Source organism: Pelophylax lessonae, assembly GCF_965119305.1.
Source record: "Pelophylax lessonae genome assembly, chromosome: 2".
Classification (NCBI taxonomy): Eukaryota; Metazoa; Chordata; class Amphibia; order Anura; family Ranidae; genus Pelophylax; species Pelophylax lessonae.
Genome location: NC_138769.1, coordinates 133,853,700 through 133,869,999, shown reverse-complemented (window position 1 = coordinate 133,869,999; position 16,300 = coordinate 133,853,700). Strand labels below are relative to the sequence as shown.

Below are 16,300 nucleotides of genomic sequence, written 5' to 3'. Positions count from 1 at the left end.
TTTTATTTTTTGTGCTAAAAACAAAAAAAGAGCGACAATTTTGAAAAAAAAAAAAACAATATTTTTCACATTCTGCTATATGACATTCTCGAAAAAAAAATGCAAAAATCTAAATATTTTAACATTTTTGGCCAATTTTGTTTTCTGCTACATGTTTTTGGTAAAAAAAAAATCGCAATAAGCGTATTTTGTTTGGTTTACGCAAAATTTATCGCGTCTACAAACTAGGGGAAAGATTTATGTCATATTTATTGTTTTTTTTTTTTTTTTTACTAGTAATGGCGGTGATCTGCGATTTTTTTGCAGGACTGCGACATTGCGGCAGACAGATCGGACCCCTAACTGACATTTTTGACACTTTTGGGGGTACCAGTGATAATACTACAGTGATCAGTGCTAAAAATATGCACTGTTACTGTAATAATGACACTGGCAGGGAAAGGGGTTAACAGTATAGGTGATCAAGGGGTTAAATGTGACCCTAGGGGAGTTTTTCTAACTGTGGGGGGTTGGACTTGTGAAATGATCACAGAGAAATCCTATATAGCAGGATCACATGGGCTCTGTGATCATTGCAGGCAGAAGGACGGTCGGCTGTGTTAACAACAGCCGACCGTCCTTCTCTCTCAGCAGGGAGAGATCAGGGCTGTCAGGCGGCAATTAGAGCCGCCTGACACCCGCATCGCGTGCCCCCTAGAGGCCTTCAGGAGAGCGACGTAGACTTACGTTGCTTTGCCTGTCCCTGCCACCCTGCCGCAGTAAACAGGCGGCGGGTGGTCCGGAAATGGTTAATAATACCAGCCCATACCAGTACTCCACCTCCTCCTTGCTGGCGTCTGAGTCGAAGTGGAGTTCTGTGCCCATTACTGATCCAGCCACAGGCCCATCCATCTGGTCTGTCAAGAGTAACTGTAATCTCATCAGCCCATAAAACAGATATTTCTGAAGACAAATTTGATGTTTCAGATTATGTGTCTTGTTCAGTGGTGGTCAGGTTTCAGTCTTCCTTACCTTGGCCATGTCTCTGAGCACTGAACACATTGTACTTCTGGCACTCCAGGTAGGTTGCAGTTCTGGAATATGACAGCACTGAAGGATAGTGAGTTCCTGGTAGCTTCATGTTTGATTCTTCTCAAATCTTGGGCAGTAAATTTGCGTCTTTTTTTTTTTTCAATACACTTCTTGCGGCGGCCCTGTTGACTATTTGCAACAAAATGTTTGATGGTGCTGTGATCACCGACCAATACCTTAGGAATTTCAAGAGTGCTGCATCCCTCTGAAATACTTTTTACAGTGCAGGGATGCAGTATTCTTAGGCTCCTTTCACACACGCCGTCCGTCGGACGGAGTCCGTTTTTCTCAGCGGGGGGTCGATTCGCCGATCCCCCGCTGAGCAGGAGGATGACAGCTGTGTCTCCCCGCTGTGTGCGGAGACACAGCTGTCAGTTCCCCATGCATCTCTATGGGTGAAATCGGATGGGAACGGACCGTCGGTCCGTTCTCATCCGATCCCATCCAATCCGATCCGCTGGACGGATGGAAAATAGGGTTTCCATCCATCCAGATTTGACGGATCGGATCGGATGTCAGCGGACAAAACCTGTGTGAAAGGGGCCTTAAAGATGCTATGGTCAGTTAAATCTCTTTTTTGGCCCATTTAACCTGAGCAAAAGAAGCTGCCTAATAATTATGCACACCTTGATAATGGTGTTGATCTCCTTAGGCCAAACCCTCCCTCATTGCACAAATACACATCACCTGATATGCTTAAATTCAAGAAGCATTCAAGTTTACATGGCTTAGAGTTGGACAATATTCATAAAAATTATGATTTGGTAAAAATAGTCACTTGCCTAATAATTGTGCACACAGTGTAGGGCCAAACTGGCTGAAATGCTTCAGCTCCCCTGGGGGGCTGTTTTTTAGCCTTATGTAGTTAATAAATGTGTGTTTTATTCTGAAACCTCAGTGTGATGCAGACTTGTTATCATAGATGTTGTACTGACTTTCCTCGCAGTCAGACTGGTACCTTTTTGATCTCTATCTGTCAACCAAATAACCAATTCTTACGCACAAGATGTCCTTTGTCTTCAAAATTAAATGATGCCCAGTCCCATTTAACCCAAAAGGCTGAGGACATCCTGTAAAGCCTCGTACACACGCAACGAATTTCCGCCGACCGGTCGTTCGTCTTTTGTCCAGAGTGGTGTCTGTTGGTTGGAATGTGCTCTAGACTGCACACAAATTTTCCTGCACGACAGAATTCTACTTCAGAAGTGATGTCATGTGTTGGATTGCTTTTTTTGTGTTTTTCCATCTCTGAGCATGCCTAGTCTTGCTCATAAGATTTTTCCCCATCTAAATCTGTACTGACTGCACAAAAATCGGACGTGTTTTGACGGTTGAAAAAAAATTTATAGCCTGCACACCAGGATTTTTTCGACTGAAAAGTCGGAGTCGGTTATCGAGAGCACCATACTAACAAGTCGAAAATCGGCAGATCGGTCATCGGACGAAAATTCCCGGCCGAATTTCGACTCGTGTGTACGGGCCTTAAGTGCAGGGTCTTGTGGATAATGCACTGACATACAATAATGCAGGAAACAGAGCTGATGTGTCATAAAGTTAGTGCTGCTCTCTGGATCATGAGAGACTGCCCAGCGCTAGAGAAATGGTAAAGAATAAGAGGACTTCACCTTATGTAAATGGCATATGCATATTGATGCAGGAGGGGACTTCAGGGGGATAGGGCAGGGATCCTCAAACTACGGCCCTCCAGCTGTTGCAGAACTACACAACCCATGAGGCATTGTAAGACTCTGACATGCACAGACATGACTAGGCATGAAGGAAATTGTAGTTTCTGAGCAACTGGAGGTCCATAGTTTGAAGACTCCAGGGATAGGGGATAGGGGCTGATGCCTGGGATTGGGCTTTAATGACCACACACCTATTTTGCTATTTTGTGCGAATTGAAGAAGAACATTATCATGAGATAAAATAATCAATGCAAGTAAAATATTTCCATTAAAAAACTGACTTGTTTTACTTATTTTTTTCTTTTTAGATGCAGAATAAAGTGTGATGATACTTCCTCTCACAATACTGAATGCACACACAGCGGATAACTCAGAAAGCACACGTCTATGGCATTCAATTCAACTCTCCTCAACACAGCCAGGACTGGCCAGGTCTAGCTTGCACTGAGTATTCCCAATGGGCTACAGAAAAGCTGAAGGACAGTTCTAAAGCAGCACCACCGATGCACAAAAGGTAGCTGGGATCTGGCCAAACTTGTACACTGCCTCCCAATGCCAACCACCTTTCACCATCAGTTCCTGGAGGACTAAAACCCATTTAGTCTCTTGTGTCTTATAGTTTAGGGTCACACACATGGGGGCAGTGCAAACCTAAACATGTGTGGAATGGTCGCCATAGACTTTAACTGTTTTACAGGATCACAGAGGTGCTTGATAGCAGCATCCAAAGTAACTCCATGTTGAATGACTAGGAGCACCATTAAGCTTCTATGATATATAAAGGAAAATTGCTGCAGCTCTTATAATCCAGTAATATTTAAATTTGCTTATAATGAAAATGGACAATAACACTTGCCTTATAGGATGGTGGCCAAGAGTACAGGATGAAGGATGAAGTTTCCATGGGAACCATGATAGTTCTGGTGCTCAGAACATAAACAAAAAGCTGAACCATCACTTTGGATGCATAATAATCAAATTACTGATGAAAGTAAACATTTAGAAATGTTTGGAGTATAAGAATATTATGCTGCCTTCATGTGCTGTCCAGATTGCAGTGATAATAGAAGGGATGAAACACGCATATGACCTGTCTTCATGCAATAGATGTATGGCAATATTGGAATTACACATATTTAAATCCCAGACATAGATTTTTGCCTAGAAATCATATGATTTACAACAAAGCTCATGTGGAATTTCTCCAGTGGTTGGTGCTGCCTGGGTTTGCCTCCCGGGGTTCTGTCATTTCCTGCTCTGCCATCCATGGATGCAGAAAGATGAGATACTCAAGCCTCTCCTAAATCCGAACACACTGTGAGATTACAGAAGGCACATTACATAGGCCACAATGTTATAATGACTTCACATATGTGACATTACACGTGGCACTTGTAGATTGCATTTACACCAATAAACTCATCTTTTTTTCATGGTTCTTTTTTGTAATTTGATTGTGTTTTTTTTATGACCAAGACTGTTTTAATAAAAGTGTGAAAAAAAGTATTTGGCACCCTTTTGCACAGAGAGGACCATAGAGTAATGAAATGTTGAAATGTGAATAGTGAGTTTTTATCATTCTCAGCCTATTAACCACTTGACCTCTGCAGTGCTTTACGCCCTTCAGGACCAGGGCGTTTTTTTGTTATTCAGCACTCTGCTACTTTAACTGATTGCTTGGTCATGCAATACTGTACCTGAGTAAAATTTGTATCTTTTTTTTTTTTGCACACAAATAGAGCTTTCTTTTGAGTGTATTTAATCACAACTGAGTTTTTTTTATTTTTTTGCTACATAAATAACAAAGTACTGAAACAAAGTAAGGCCCCTTTCACACAAGCGGACCATTCAGATCCGCCTGTCCATTTTTCAGGCGGATCTGAGCGGATGCCCCCTGCATCTCTATGCATCTCTATGCATCGGATGTCAGTGGAGACATGTCTGCTGACATCCGATCCGTCAAATCCGGACGGATGGAAACCCTATTTTCAATCTGTCTGGCAGATCGGATGAGAACGAACAGACGTTCTGTTCCCATTCGGTTCCCCTATAGACAAGAGTGGGGACCTGACAGCTGTGTCTCCGCACACAGAGCGGAGACAGAGCTGCCATCCGCCTGCTGAGATAAACGGCGTCCGCCGATGGACTCTTATGTGTGAAAGGCGCCTAAAGGTCTATAAGTTAGTAGAGGAGCCTAGGAGTAAAAAAGCCCTCCACTCAAACAAGTATAGAGTAGTAATAATGGGTTGAACTCGGCAGAGTATGCCCTTCAAAAAGAGCACATACCGCCATGTAGATATAGCTGACCAGCTGACCAGGGAGTATACTGCAGGAGGTATTGACAATAGGTGCAAAAATGTTTCAATCAGCAGCCTGATCTTATTCCTGGAAATGACGGATTCATTGTAAAAAAGTTTTAAATGTATATAGTAAATACAATATAGGTCTCCACAGAATGTGGAGACTATATACATACAGTAGATATAGATACTCCATATCTTCAAATGAGGTCCACCCCAACCAATCATAACAAAAAGGGAGTTATCAGGATAGATATAAATAGCCCACATAGGAAAAGGTGCTTACCTATCGCCAATTTGAATTAACAATGAGTAGTACCGAGAGCAAAAAAAGGGGGGGGAGGGACAACTTCATATTTGATGCACAAGATAAACGGTTATTAACAAAGCGATGATCCTGAATTTTCATGTAATATTGAATGCTACAGTGAATATAAAAATACTGTAGATGGTCCATACCCAAATGGGAACTGCGGTCTAAAAATAAAAAAAAATAACTATTTTAATATAGCAATCAAGGTTCCAATAGGTAGTTTAGAGCTGAGTCAAGCAATGTCGTACCTCAGATACAGCAGTCCTTCATGTCTCCCTGGAGCATGGCTGCCAATGGCGGATACAGTATTTATGTACACTACTCCAACCCGACATGTCATATCCTGGAAGAACGGAAATGAACGCACGTCGGGTCCAGTCCCTAACTGCGCATGTGTCAATCCTAGCGCATGCACAGTGCCAAAAAACAAAACCGCCATAGGTGATAGGCAGTTCCAAAAAGCCGCGAGCAGGGGGGCAGAAACCAAAGGGCTCCGTCCAGCCTATCTCACCCAGGAACCGCACACTCGTCCAGGGGGAAGCAAGGGCTCACCCTCTAGTGGCTAAAGGCGCTAGTTATGATGGCAGCCAGCCAACCCGCAGGTCACCTAACAGGGAACCCACACCAGGAATGAACAACAATAATGTTAACAATGCAGGATACAGGAATATATAGTTGTAATGTACATATAATTAAATCAACATAGTGAATTCCAAAATACACATTCTAATAAAGCTTAAACTCAGAACTTACAACATATCACAGCAATGTATAATCCATAAAAAGGACCGTACAAAAAAACATAATTGACTTAATCCAAAGACAAAAAATGTTTAAATATCAGATTGTTCACCATGGACACACATATAGCTTGGCTATAATTACGGGAAGGGGCATGTCCAAGGCTGTATTAGGAACATATAAATGTTCAGATTTGTCCATACTGTTAGCTGTTATAAATATGGATAGTGGGGTCACATCAGAATGTGCAGAATATATATGTATATATATATAAATATATATATACAGTGCCTTGCGAAAGTATTCGGCCCCCTTGAACTTTTCGACCTTTTGCCACATTTCAGGCTTCAAACATAAAGATATAAAACTGTAATTTTTTGTGAAGAATCAACAACAAGTGGGACACAATCATGAAGTGGAACGAAATTTATTGGATATTTCAAACTTTGTTAACAAATAAAAAACTGAAAAATTGGGCGTGCAAAATTATTCAGCCCCCTTAAGTTAATACTTTGTAGCGCCACCTTTTGCTGCGATTACAGCTGTAAGTCGCTTGGGGTATGTCTCTGTCAGTTTTGCACATCGAGAGACTGAAATTTTTGCCCATTCCTCCTTGCAAAACAGCTCGAGCTCAGTGAGGTTGGATGGAGAGCATTTGTGAACAGCAGTTTTCAGTTCTTTCCAGAGATTCTCGATTGGAATCAGGTCTGGACTTTGACTTGGCCATTCTAACACCTGGATATGTTTATTTGTGAACCATTCCATTGTAGATTTTGCTTTATGTTTTGGATCATTGTCTTGTTGGAAGACAAATCTCCGCCCAGTCTCAGGTCTTTTGTAGACTCCATCAGTTTTCTTCCAGAATGGTCCTGTATTTGGCTCCATCCATCTTCACATCAATTTTAACCATCTTCCCTGTCCCTGCTGAAGAAAAGCAGGCCCAAACCATGATGCTGCCACCACCATGTTTGACAGTGGGGATGGGGTGTTCAGGGTGATGAGCTGTGTTGCTTTTACGCCAAACATAACGTTTTGCATTGTTGCCAAAAAGTTCGATTTTGGTTTCATCTGACCAGAGCACCTTCTTCCACATGTTTGGTGTGTCTCCCAGGTGGCTTGTGGCAAACTTTAAACTACACTTTTATGGATATCTTTAAGAAATGGCTTTCTTCTTGCCACTCTTCCATAAAGGCCAGATTTGTGCAGTATACAACTGATTGTTGTCCTATGGACAGAGTCTCCCACCTCAGCTGTAGATCTCTGCAGTTCATCCAGAGTGATTATGGGCCTCTTGGCTGCATCTCTGATCAGTCTTCTCCTTGTATGAGCTGAAAGTTTAGAGGGACGGCCAGGTCTTCGTAGATTTGCAGTGGTCTGATACTCCTTCCATTTCAATATTATCGCTTGCACAGTGCTCCTTGGGATGTTTAAAGCTTGGGAAATCTTTTTGTATCCAAATCCGGCTTTAAACTTCTCCACAACAGTATCTTGGATCTGCCTGGTGTGTTCCTTGTTCTTCATGAAGCTCTCTGCGCTTTAAACGGACCTCTGAGACTATCACAGTGCAGGTGCATTTATACAGAGACTTGATTACACACAGGTGGATTCTATTTATCATCATTAGTCATTTAGGTCAACATTGGATGATTCAGAGATCCTCACTGAACTTCTGGAGAGAGTTTGCTGCACTGAAAGTAAAGGGGCTGAATAATTTTGCACGCCCAATTTTTCAGCTTTTTATTTTTTAACAAAGTTTGAAATATCCAATAAATTTCGTTCCACTTCATGATTGTGTCCCACTTGTTGTTGATTCTTCACAAAAAATTACAGTTTTATATCTTTATGTTTGAAGCCTGAAATGTGGCAAAAGGTTGAAAAGTTCAAGGGGGCCGAATACTTTCGCAAGGCACTGTATATATATATATATATATATATATATATGTATATATATATATATATTTATATATATATATATATATATATATATATATACATAGGAACAGAAACAGGGAGAAACATAATGTGACCGACCAAACAATAGCCATAATATCCCTAGAAGGGCCCCTTCTATGAAAAGCACACCTATCATAGCCTTCAGTTTTACAGGAAAGGTTTGTAGGTAAGTATCTCGTTTATACCAGGAGATGTAGTGGCATTTAGACGTTCAGTCCAGCATGTCTCTTTTTGCAATATACGCTTGTCCCAGTCCCCTCCACGGGGATCTGGGGAAACGACCTTCAATACAAAAATGGAGATGACAGAATTATCAAATTTATAACCGATGACATTGGTTACTAGACATCATAAATTTGATGATTCTGTCATCTCCTTTTTTGTATTGGAGATTGTTTCCCCAGATCTATTTGGTATCTGAACTTGCTGCAACTTCTTGTACCACTCTTCACTCCCCACATTCCTATTGGCCTGTGGCTGTGACTATAATTGGCTGCTTTACTGGCCTATAGGAATGTGCTGGAGGTATAAACGGGTAGACAAGCTTTGTCAGAATAAGAAAGTGCCATAACTTTGCCTGTCAGAACAGTTAGGAATCTTTTTTTTACTCACAGAGTCTCTTTAACCACGTTACCTCTGGCCACTGTGCCTCTACTGCGGCACAGTTACTCGTTATAGTCCAGCGACGTAGACCTACGTCGCTGGACTCCTCCCCCTGTAGGCGGCGCTCGCGCGCTGCCGGAGGCGTGCTCCCGCTGTTTTCATTCACAGCGGGAGTCGGGCCAGGGGAGGAGCGGCGGCGATCGCCGCCGCTCTTCCCCGATCGTTGGGGAATCTAGTTTGGAGATCCGCCCGCCTGTGTAAACAGAGCGGGCGGATCTCCTAAGTGACAGGGAGTGACAGATCGGAGTGTTGAGCATAGCTGAACATCCGATCTGTCCCTGACTCACTCAGTCACCTCCCCCCCCCCCCCCCCACACGTTAGTAAGCACCAGGCATACATTAACCCCTTCCCTGCCAGTGTCATTTTTACAGTAACAGTGCATATGTATAGCACTGACTACTGCAGTAATGTCACTGGTACCCCCAAAAATGTCAGTCAAGGGTCCGATCTGTCCGCCGCAATGTCGCAGTCCCGCAAACAAAATCGCAGATCCCCGCCATTACTCATTAAAAAAAAAAAACACCAAAAATGACAGAAATCTTTCCCTTAGTTAGTAAACGCAATAACTTTTGCGCAAACCAATCAAAATATGCTTATTGTGATTTTTTTTACCAAACATAGGTAGCAGAAAACAAATTGGCCAAAAATTTAAAAAAAATTAGATTTTTACATATTTTTTGGGAGGAATTTCATATAAAAAAATGTTAAAAATATTGTTATTTTTTCAAAATAAACGCTCTTTTTTTGTTTATAGCGCAAAAAGTAAAAATCGCACAGGTGATCAAATACCACCAAAAGAAAGCTCTATTTGTGGTAAAAAAAGGACGTAAATTTCGTTTGGGTACGGCGTCGCACGACCGCGCAATTGTCAGTTAAATTCGCACAGTGCCGAATCGCAAAAAGTGGCCTGGACGTAAGACAGCAAAATCCTCTGGTGGTAAAGTGGTTAAGGAAGCATATCTCTGTGGGTTTGGAAACATGTATTTTGACATACTCTAGTTTAACCTCCACATTATTTCTTTGACAGTTTCTTCTGTTAAATTCCTGAATTTCTCAACATCTGAGGTTTAACAAACAGCTTTTTCCTACTGGACCCTTGTTATTACAGAGAGGCGGATATGTTTCTCAAGGCCCACAGCTAACAGCAATGTAACCAAGTCCACTTGCAGCAAGAATTAAGAAGTGGAACGTTAAGCTCACAGGCCATTTTTTTTTTTCATCTAAACACTTCTTAGAAATGTGCATGATCAACTTAAAGCGATTGTAATGGTTAATTTTTTTTTTCCAAAAAAATAAACATGTTCTACCAGCCTGCTCTGTGCAGTGGCATTACACAGAGCCGCCCAAGCCTCCTCTTCTGGGGTTCCCCACCAGCTTTCCACTCCTCTCCTCTGAGTGTCCCCATAGCAACCAGCTTGCTATGGGGCAGACATGCTGGCATGCTCCCAAGCCGGGCTGTGTGCATCCAAAGACAAATACAGTACGGCTTGGGCCTGACTCCTGCTCCCTCCACCTTGATTGATAGTAGTAGGAGCCAAAGGCTCCCATTGCTGCTTCTGTGTCCTGTGAAGAGACAAACTGAGAGCAGCGCTGTTGCAGACAGGCACAGCACTGGATCGAGATATAGAAATATTTATGGGGGGGGGGGGGGGGGGGCGGGGGTGATACAACAACTGTGACATTTTTTACCTTAATGCAGGGAATGCATTCAAGTTAAAATGGTTTCACCATTAGAGCAACTTTAATGGAAGTATGTCACATATATTAGACAAAAATGACTAGAACGTTGCTTTAAGGAGGAACTGAACTCTGAAAGATGTGCCAAAAAAATGTAGCCAACAACTAGTCACCAGCATTGCCTGTGGGCTCCCTGCACCCAATATCTCTTTATTACTGTGTCTGTGGGAGGAGCCCATAGTAGAAGTAGGGCTTTGATTCCTCATGTCAAAGTCTCCAGCAAAGAGAACAGTAAACAACACAGTTTAAAAAAAAAAAAAAAGATCCATCTATGGCCTGGTTTAGGTCAAATACCAGGACGTGCACTAATATTTTTCTAAGGGAATTTCATATAAAAAAGGTAAATCTTTCAGGGTACTACCTAGGCACAGTTAACATTTAATATTTACTTTTTGGCACGGGATACTGGATGTGGCACCTGAGCAGCAAATCTCAGGAGTCCAACACTGGACTTGCATAACAGGTAAGGTTGCGGAGGGGGGCATTAAAAAAATGGCATGGAATTAGTGAAGTTCATCTTTAACCACTTGCCGACCACCCCACACAGATTTACAGCAGCAGGGCGGCTCAGCTGCGTATAATCACTTAGATCTACAGTATGTGATTATGTGCATGCGGTCTCTGCGCCGCCTGAGCTGCGCTCCTGCTGTGATTAGACACAGCGGGAGCCAGACCGCGGGAGGAGTGGGCACGATCGCTGCCGGCCTCCTGCAATCTTCACAAGAACTGACAGAAAACCCGCCTGCCTGTGTGTGTATAGAATAATATTTAAGCTGCATAAAAATGTCTGACGCTGGTAAAAGCAGCTGTAAAAATGCCCTGTGTGCATGAGGCCTTAGAATGGCTTGCTTTTGTGTTCCCTTAATCATGCTGTACTATATTTAATAGTGGCAACTTTATGTAGAATGCATATCAAGATAAATATGTTTTTCTAGTTTTGGACAGAGTGGGGAAGGATTAAAACTCTGGTTGGGACTTTACTCCTGTCTGGGGTTCCTTTTAGAGAAATGTAACCTCAATTCCTGTGTTGCTGACAACATAAGTGAGGTTAACTCTCTGTCAGCATCACAGATGAAAATAAAAATGTTTTTCTTTAGTAGGGTAGGGGAAGAATAGAGCCCTTGTGCAATTTTATTTTCTAGAAAAAAAAAACAACAAGAGAAAGGCGCACTGAACTTGTGCATTACCATTTAAAAAATGTATTAAAATCCAAAAAAAGCATATATTGTACTCACAAACGCATGATAATAGCACACATGTAAGGAAAACGAAACTGCCAGGATACTCCTCTGGTGCTGGATGACGTGATGGTATCTGCATATGCCTGGCGTTGTGAGAGAGAACCCTCTTCTTCAGAGCCAAAAGTACTACTGACAAGGGATCGACCGATTACCAGTTTGGCTGATAATAGGAGGCGATATTCACTTTTTTGAAACTATCGGTATTGGCCACAAACTTGGCCGATATGACCGATATTTTCTTAAGGTAGAGCCTATTGGGCTGCCTCCGGAGGGGAAGGGGGGGTGGGGTGGGGCTATGGTACAGCGCCGCCTGATTACCCAGAGCACGGTTCCTCTGCTTACCTGGCGCAGGCGCTGTCATACGAAGTCCCGCCTCCTGGACCGGCTCCTACCTATGATAAAGAAAAAGGAGTGCAGCGCTAAAAGTGAACAGTAAAATGAGAATATTCACATTATATATATATATATACATATATATATATATATATATATATATATATGGAATATACAGTATATGACAAAAGTCCATACAAAAAATTCCATCAGTGACGTGTCAATTAATCAAATGTGTATGGCCAATGAAAATACAATACCAATTGGTCTATCCCTACTACTGACCCACCATAAATTCACAAGATGTTATATAGCCAGTCTGTACCGGCCTCATTACTCAGCTTCGTCCCACAAGAGGCAAAGGTCAAGGTTGTAGATGGCTGGGAGGGAGTTTGTTTACTGATGGTCTATAACATCCACAAAAGTGAGAGACCACACAGTGCAAGCTGAGCAAAAAGATAAATGTTATGAATCGTTAACACCAACAAATATAAAGGCTAAGATTATGCTAGGCCTTCACTTTGGCTTTAAACCAGCAAACAAAGACCAGAATACAGAACAGCAATACATGTATCTATATGTATGTATATATCTATCTATGTACTCCAACCTTGATGGGATTAAAAGATGTTGGGGATCGCGCCCCAAAATGATGACCAATTCCTCTGTATACTCTGCAAGCCAGGGCTTGTGTTGCCATCTGCGCCCTAAGGCGCATCGCACTTTCTTGGAATGCACGCCCGGCACGTACACCTGGAATTGGGGGCTGATCAGCGTTCCATCGCCCAACACATCACTTTCCAGGTGCACTGTGGCGTCACTTCCAGTTCTATCTGAGGCTACCTCATGGCGTAAGTGACAGCCCCAGAGACCAATGAGCATCTCGGAGTGTCTCTGGTGGCCACCCAAACTCGCCCCAGCCTGGCAGACACACAAGGAGAAGGGATGATAACATGATTCACTGAGTCCCCCACAGTCCTAGACCGAAGAAGACTCAGTGTACCATGTAGTGTACTTTAGTCTCCAGGAAACAGAGGATGAAAGAGGGGAGAGACAGGAAAAAAGGGGGGGTGCATAATGTAATAAAGAGTCATGCTGAGTCCCCACTCTAGGTTATACACATTCTTTCCTCCTTCCTGTATTGGCCCAATCTTGTACTTATACTACACCCACCTCCTGTTACTTTTTAGCTAGAGTACAGTGATGGATCTAAATATAGGTGCATCCAAAAGGATTATCTTCAACAGCTCACATAAATGTGCAGGAGGATGTGCTCCCACCTATGCCCCACTGCACATGCGGGGTCGCACCCTGGCATGTGGTCGCACATATGCCTGCATCCATGGTGGTACCACAAGGGCTGATGGAATCTTAAAAATGCCTATATTCCGTACTCTATAGGCAGACACCCCTTGTGTTTTTATGGTGGGTCAGTAGTACTTTTGGCTCTGAAGAGGGTTCTCCCTCAAAACATGTTAGCCAGGCATATGCAGATGCCATCATGTCATCCAGCACCATAGGAGTATCCTGGCGGTCCTGTAGGCGATTGGTTCCATTTTCCTTACATGTGTGCTATTCTCATACGTTTGTGAGTACAATGTATGCTTTTTTGGATTTTAATAAATTTTTTTAGGTGGTCGGTGCGCCCTTCTCTTGTTTTTTTTTTTAGTATAATTGGATACCCTTGGTCCTGAGACGTAAGCAGGACCCTAGGTGGTGATAACAAAGACCACTAACCTTCCCACATACCGCTGGAGCGCAGGAGAGATACTGTTTTCAATTTTATTTTCTGCCAGTGTCACTGTTGCAGATTTTTCCTCAAATTCAGTTTAGTGAATTTGTTGTCAGCAACACAGGAAGTGAGGGTAAATCTCTTTAAAGGTGTCCGGAATAAAAATAAAAATCCAGCAGTTCTAATTATTCTCCATTCTATCCAAAACTAAAAAAAAAAGATATTTAGCTTGATACTTTTTGTTATAATAAATTTTAACATTTTAGCCTGATATACACTTTAAAATTCATCCTAACAGAAGTATTTATAGTTTGCATGGCTGTCTTTTTGATTTAAAGCAAAAAAAGAAAACAATTGCATTATTTGCATTCAAACCTACCTTGTTATTTACATTAATATCACTATGAGGTAAAACATACATTTACACTGTGCATAACCAGAGATACAGAGTAAACAAAGTAGAAAAGAAAATCTTCCCAGCCAGAACATAAATCTCAACAGAAATAAGGAGAGGATTACATGCATGATGTTCACTGAACGAACATGACACAAGTGAAACCAGATGACTCTGTGCTAGACAAACATGCCCTGTCATATTTACAAAGTAATGAGCTGTGTTTGACATGCGGAACTAAAAAACTCCAGCATGCCCAGCCAATCACAGCTTTCCATGTTGCCACTTTCCACTAGCCTGGGCCTGCCATGGACTCTGGTCTTTTATATGTTTGGGGAGCAAAAGAGAAATGTAATACGTTCAAAGCTCAGCTCCAGTATCCAGTAATAGGTATAATTTAGTTGAGGGCACCTTCTTTTGGTGATATTCAATACCCACTGGGTTTTATTTTTAAATATAACGGAAAAGGGACTTTTCTTACTTACTGTTAGAAAACATATCAAATAAATAACCAGGATAGTATGGACCCCACCTTCCTCCCAAAAATGACCCCTTCTAGTTAAGTAGACACCCCAAGGTGATCTCATTTTTTGCCACAAAAAATGAAGAAACATGCTGGTATTGAGCTGATTAATACGTGAAGCTTGGTAATGGTGCATCATTAAACTCCATCAAAATAATCAAAGTTGCTGCTGCCTACACTTCATTCATAAATTCTTCATTCACAGAGACATTTATTGATCTTCCTTCCTCCCCTTCCTCTGCTGTGAGAGGAAGAGGTGAGCTCCCAATTGTAAACAGTAATTGCTCACACAAAGGATCACAAGGGACAGAGCTACTCTGTTTGGCTCTGTGCATTTTACAAACGATCTGCACTGCTTAATGAATACACATTGTAAACACCATGCCATTTCAAAATGACATTCCCGAACACTAGGGCCACTAATCCGCTGTTTTAAAACGTATGGCAGTAGTGATGTTGTTAATCATAATGGCCATTCAAATGTAATCCATTATATCATCCCTACCAATAGTTTTCAAATACTGGGCTGTGACCCAGTAAAAGAAGGCATCCCAAATTTAATGATACCTCTTTGGTGCAAGCTGAGCTTTAAAATGATTACTTTTTTCTTTTGCTTCCCTAGCGTAGGAGAGACCATGGCAGGCCCAGGCTAGTGGCAAGTTGAAGCATGGAAAGCTGTGAATAGCTGGGCATACTGGAATTTGCATTTCTTCATATCAAACACCTCATGGCTTTTGCCCAGGGTGAAGGAAACTCATGACAGGACATATCTGTCTCCCACAGAGTCATCTGGTTTCACTGGTGTCATGTGCAGTCCATGACCGTCACGCACGTAATCCTCCCCCTATTTCTTAGATTTATGTTCAGTCTGGGAAGTTTATCATTTCTTCCTTGTTTACTCTGTAACTGGTTATACACAGTGTATATATGTTTATTATCTCATAGAAATATGAAAGCATATAACAAGGCTAAAAATAAAATTGAATGCCATTGATGCCATTTTTTTCTTTTTTCCTTCAAATCAAAAAGAAAGTCATGCATACTAAAAAAATATTTCTATTAGAATAAATTTTTTATTCCAAAAAGTTTGAATACATTTTAAAGTGTATATCCAGCCAAAACTTTAAAAAAATTCAATATACCTTTAGCACTGTCCCTGTTGGGTTTGCTGTATGATGACTTGTCGGGCCTCCTCTAATTACCAGCACACAGTCACTTTGGGAACAGTTCACACATCTCTCCTTACTCCTGATGGCTCCTCACACAATAAAAGCTTGGATGGGAGAAGGGAACAGTGGGATACTTCAACTGTAACTATTCACAATGGATAAGAACAACTCTCACTTTGCCTCACCAGGTTGCTTGTGGAAGCAGCTGCACTGCCTTATCCATACTGCCACATGTATGGAAAGGGTTAGGTCTCCTTGCTCTTTTCTCTCCAGCAATAGACTTGGTGAATCTACATTATCTTTTGGGAAACTCCCCTTTACTGACACCCATCCACTGACTCTTTTAGCTGCAGGGGTGGCCCCCCTCAGGCCAGGCCCCTTGACACAGATCTGTACTCACTGTACTGCAGAATCAGATCCTCCAGTGTCTCCCCTTTCAGT

At 42.0% G+C, this 16,300-nt stretch overlaps 1 protein-coding gene across 1 annotated transcript in view; it reads left to right on the top strand.

The window, feature by feature from the left end:
• The window catches only part of HIP1 (huntingtin interacting protein 1), a 260,017-nt gene extending 255,816 nt beyond the window's left edge, over positions 1-4,201 (top strand). The window contains exon 30 of the mRNA XM_082244525.1: positions 3,068-4,201. Within this exon, the coding sequence (XP_082100651.1) occupies positions 3,068-3,078 (11 nt within the window). The 3' untranslated portion in view covers positions 3,079-4,201. The remainder of the gene's footprint in view (positions 1-3,067) is intronic.
• Positions 4,202-16,300: the final 12,099 nt, after the last annotated feature.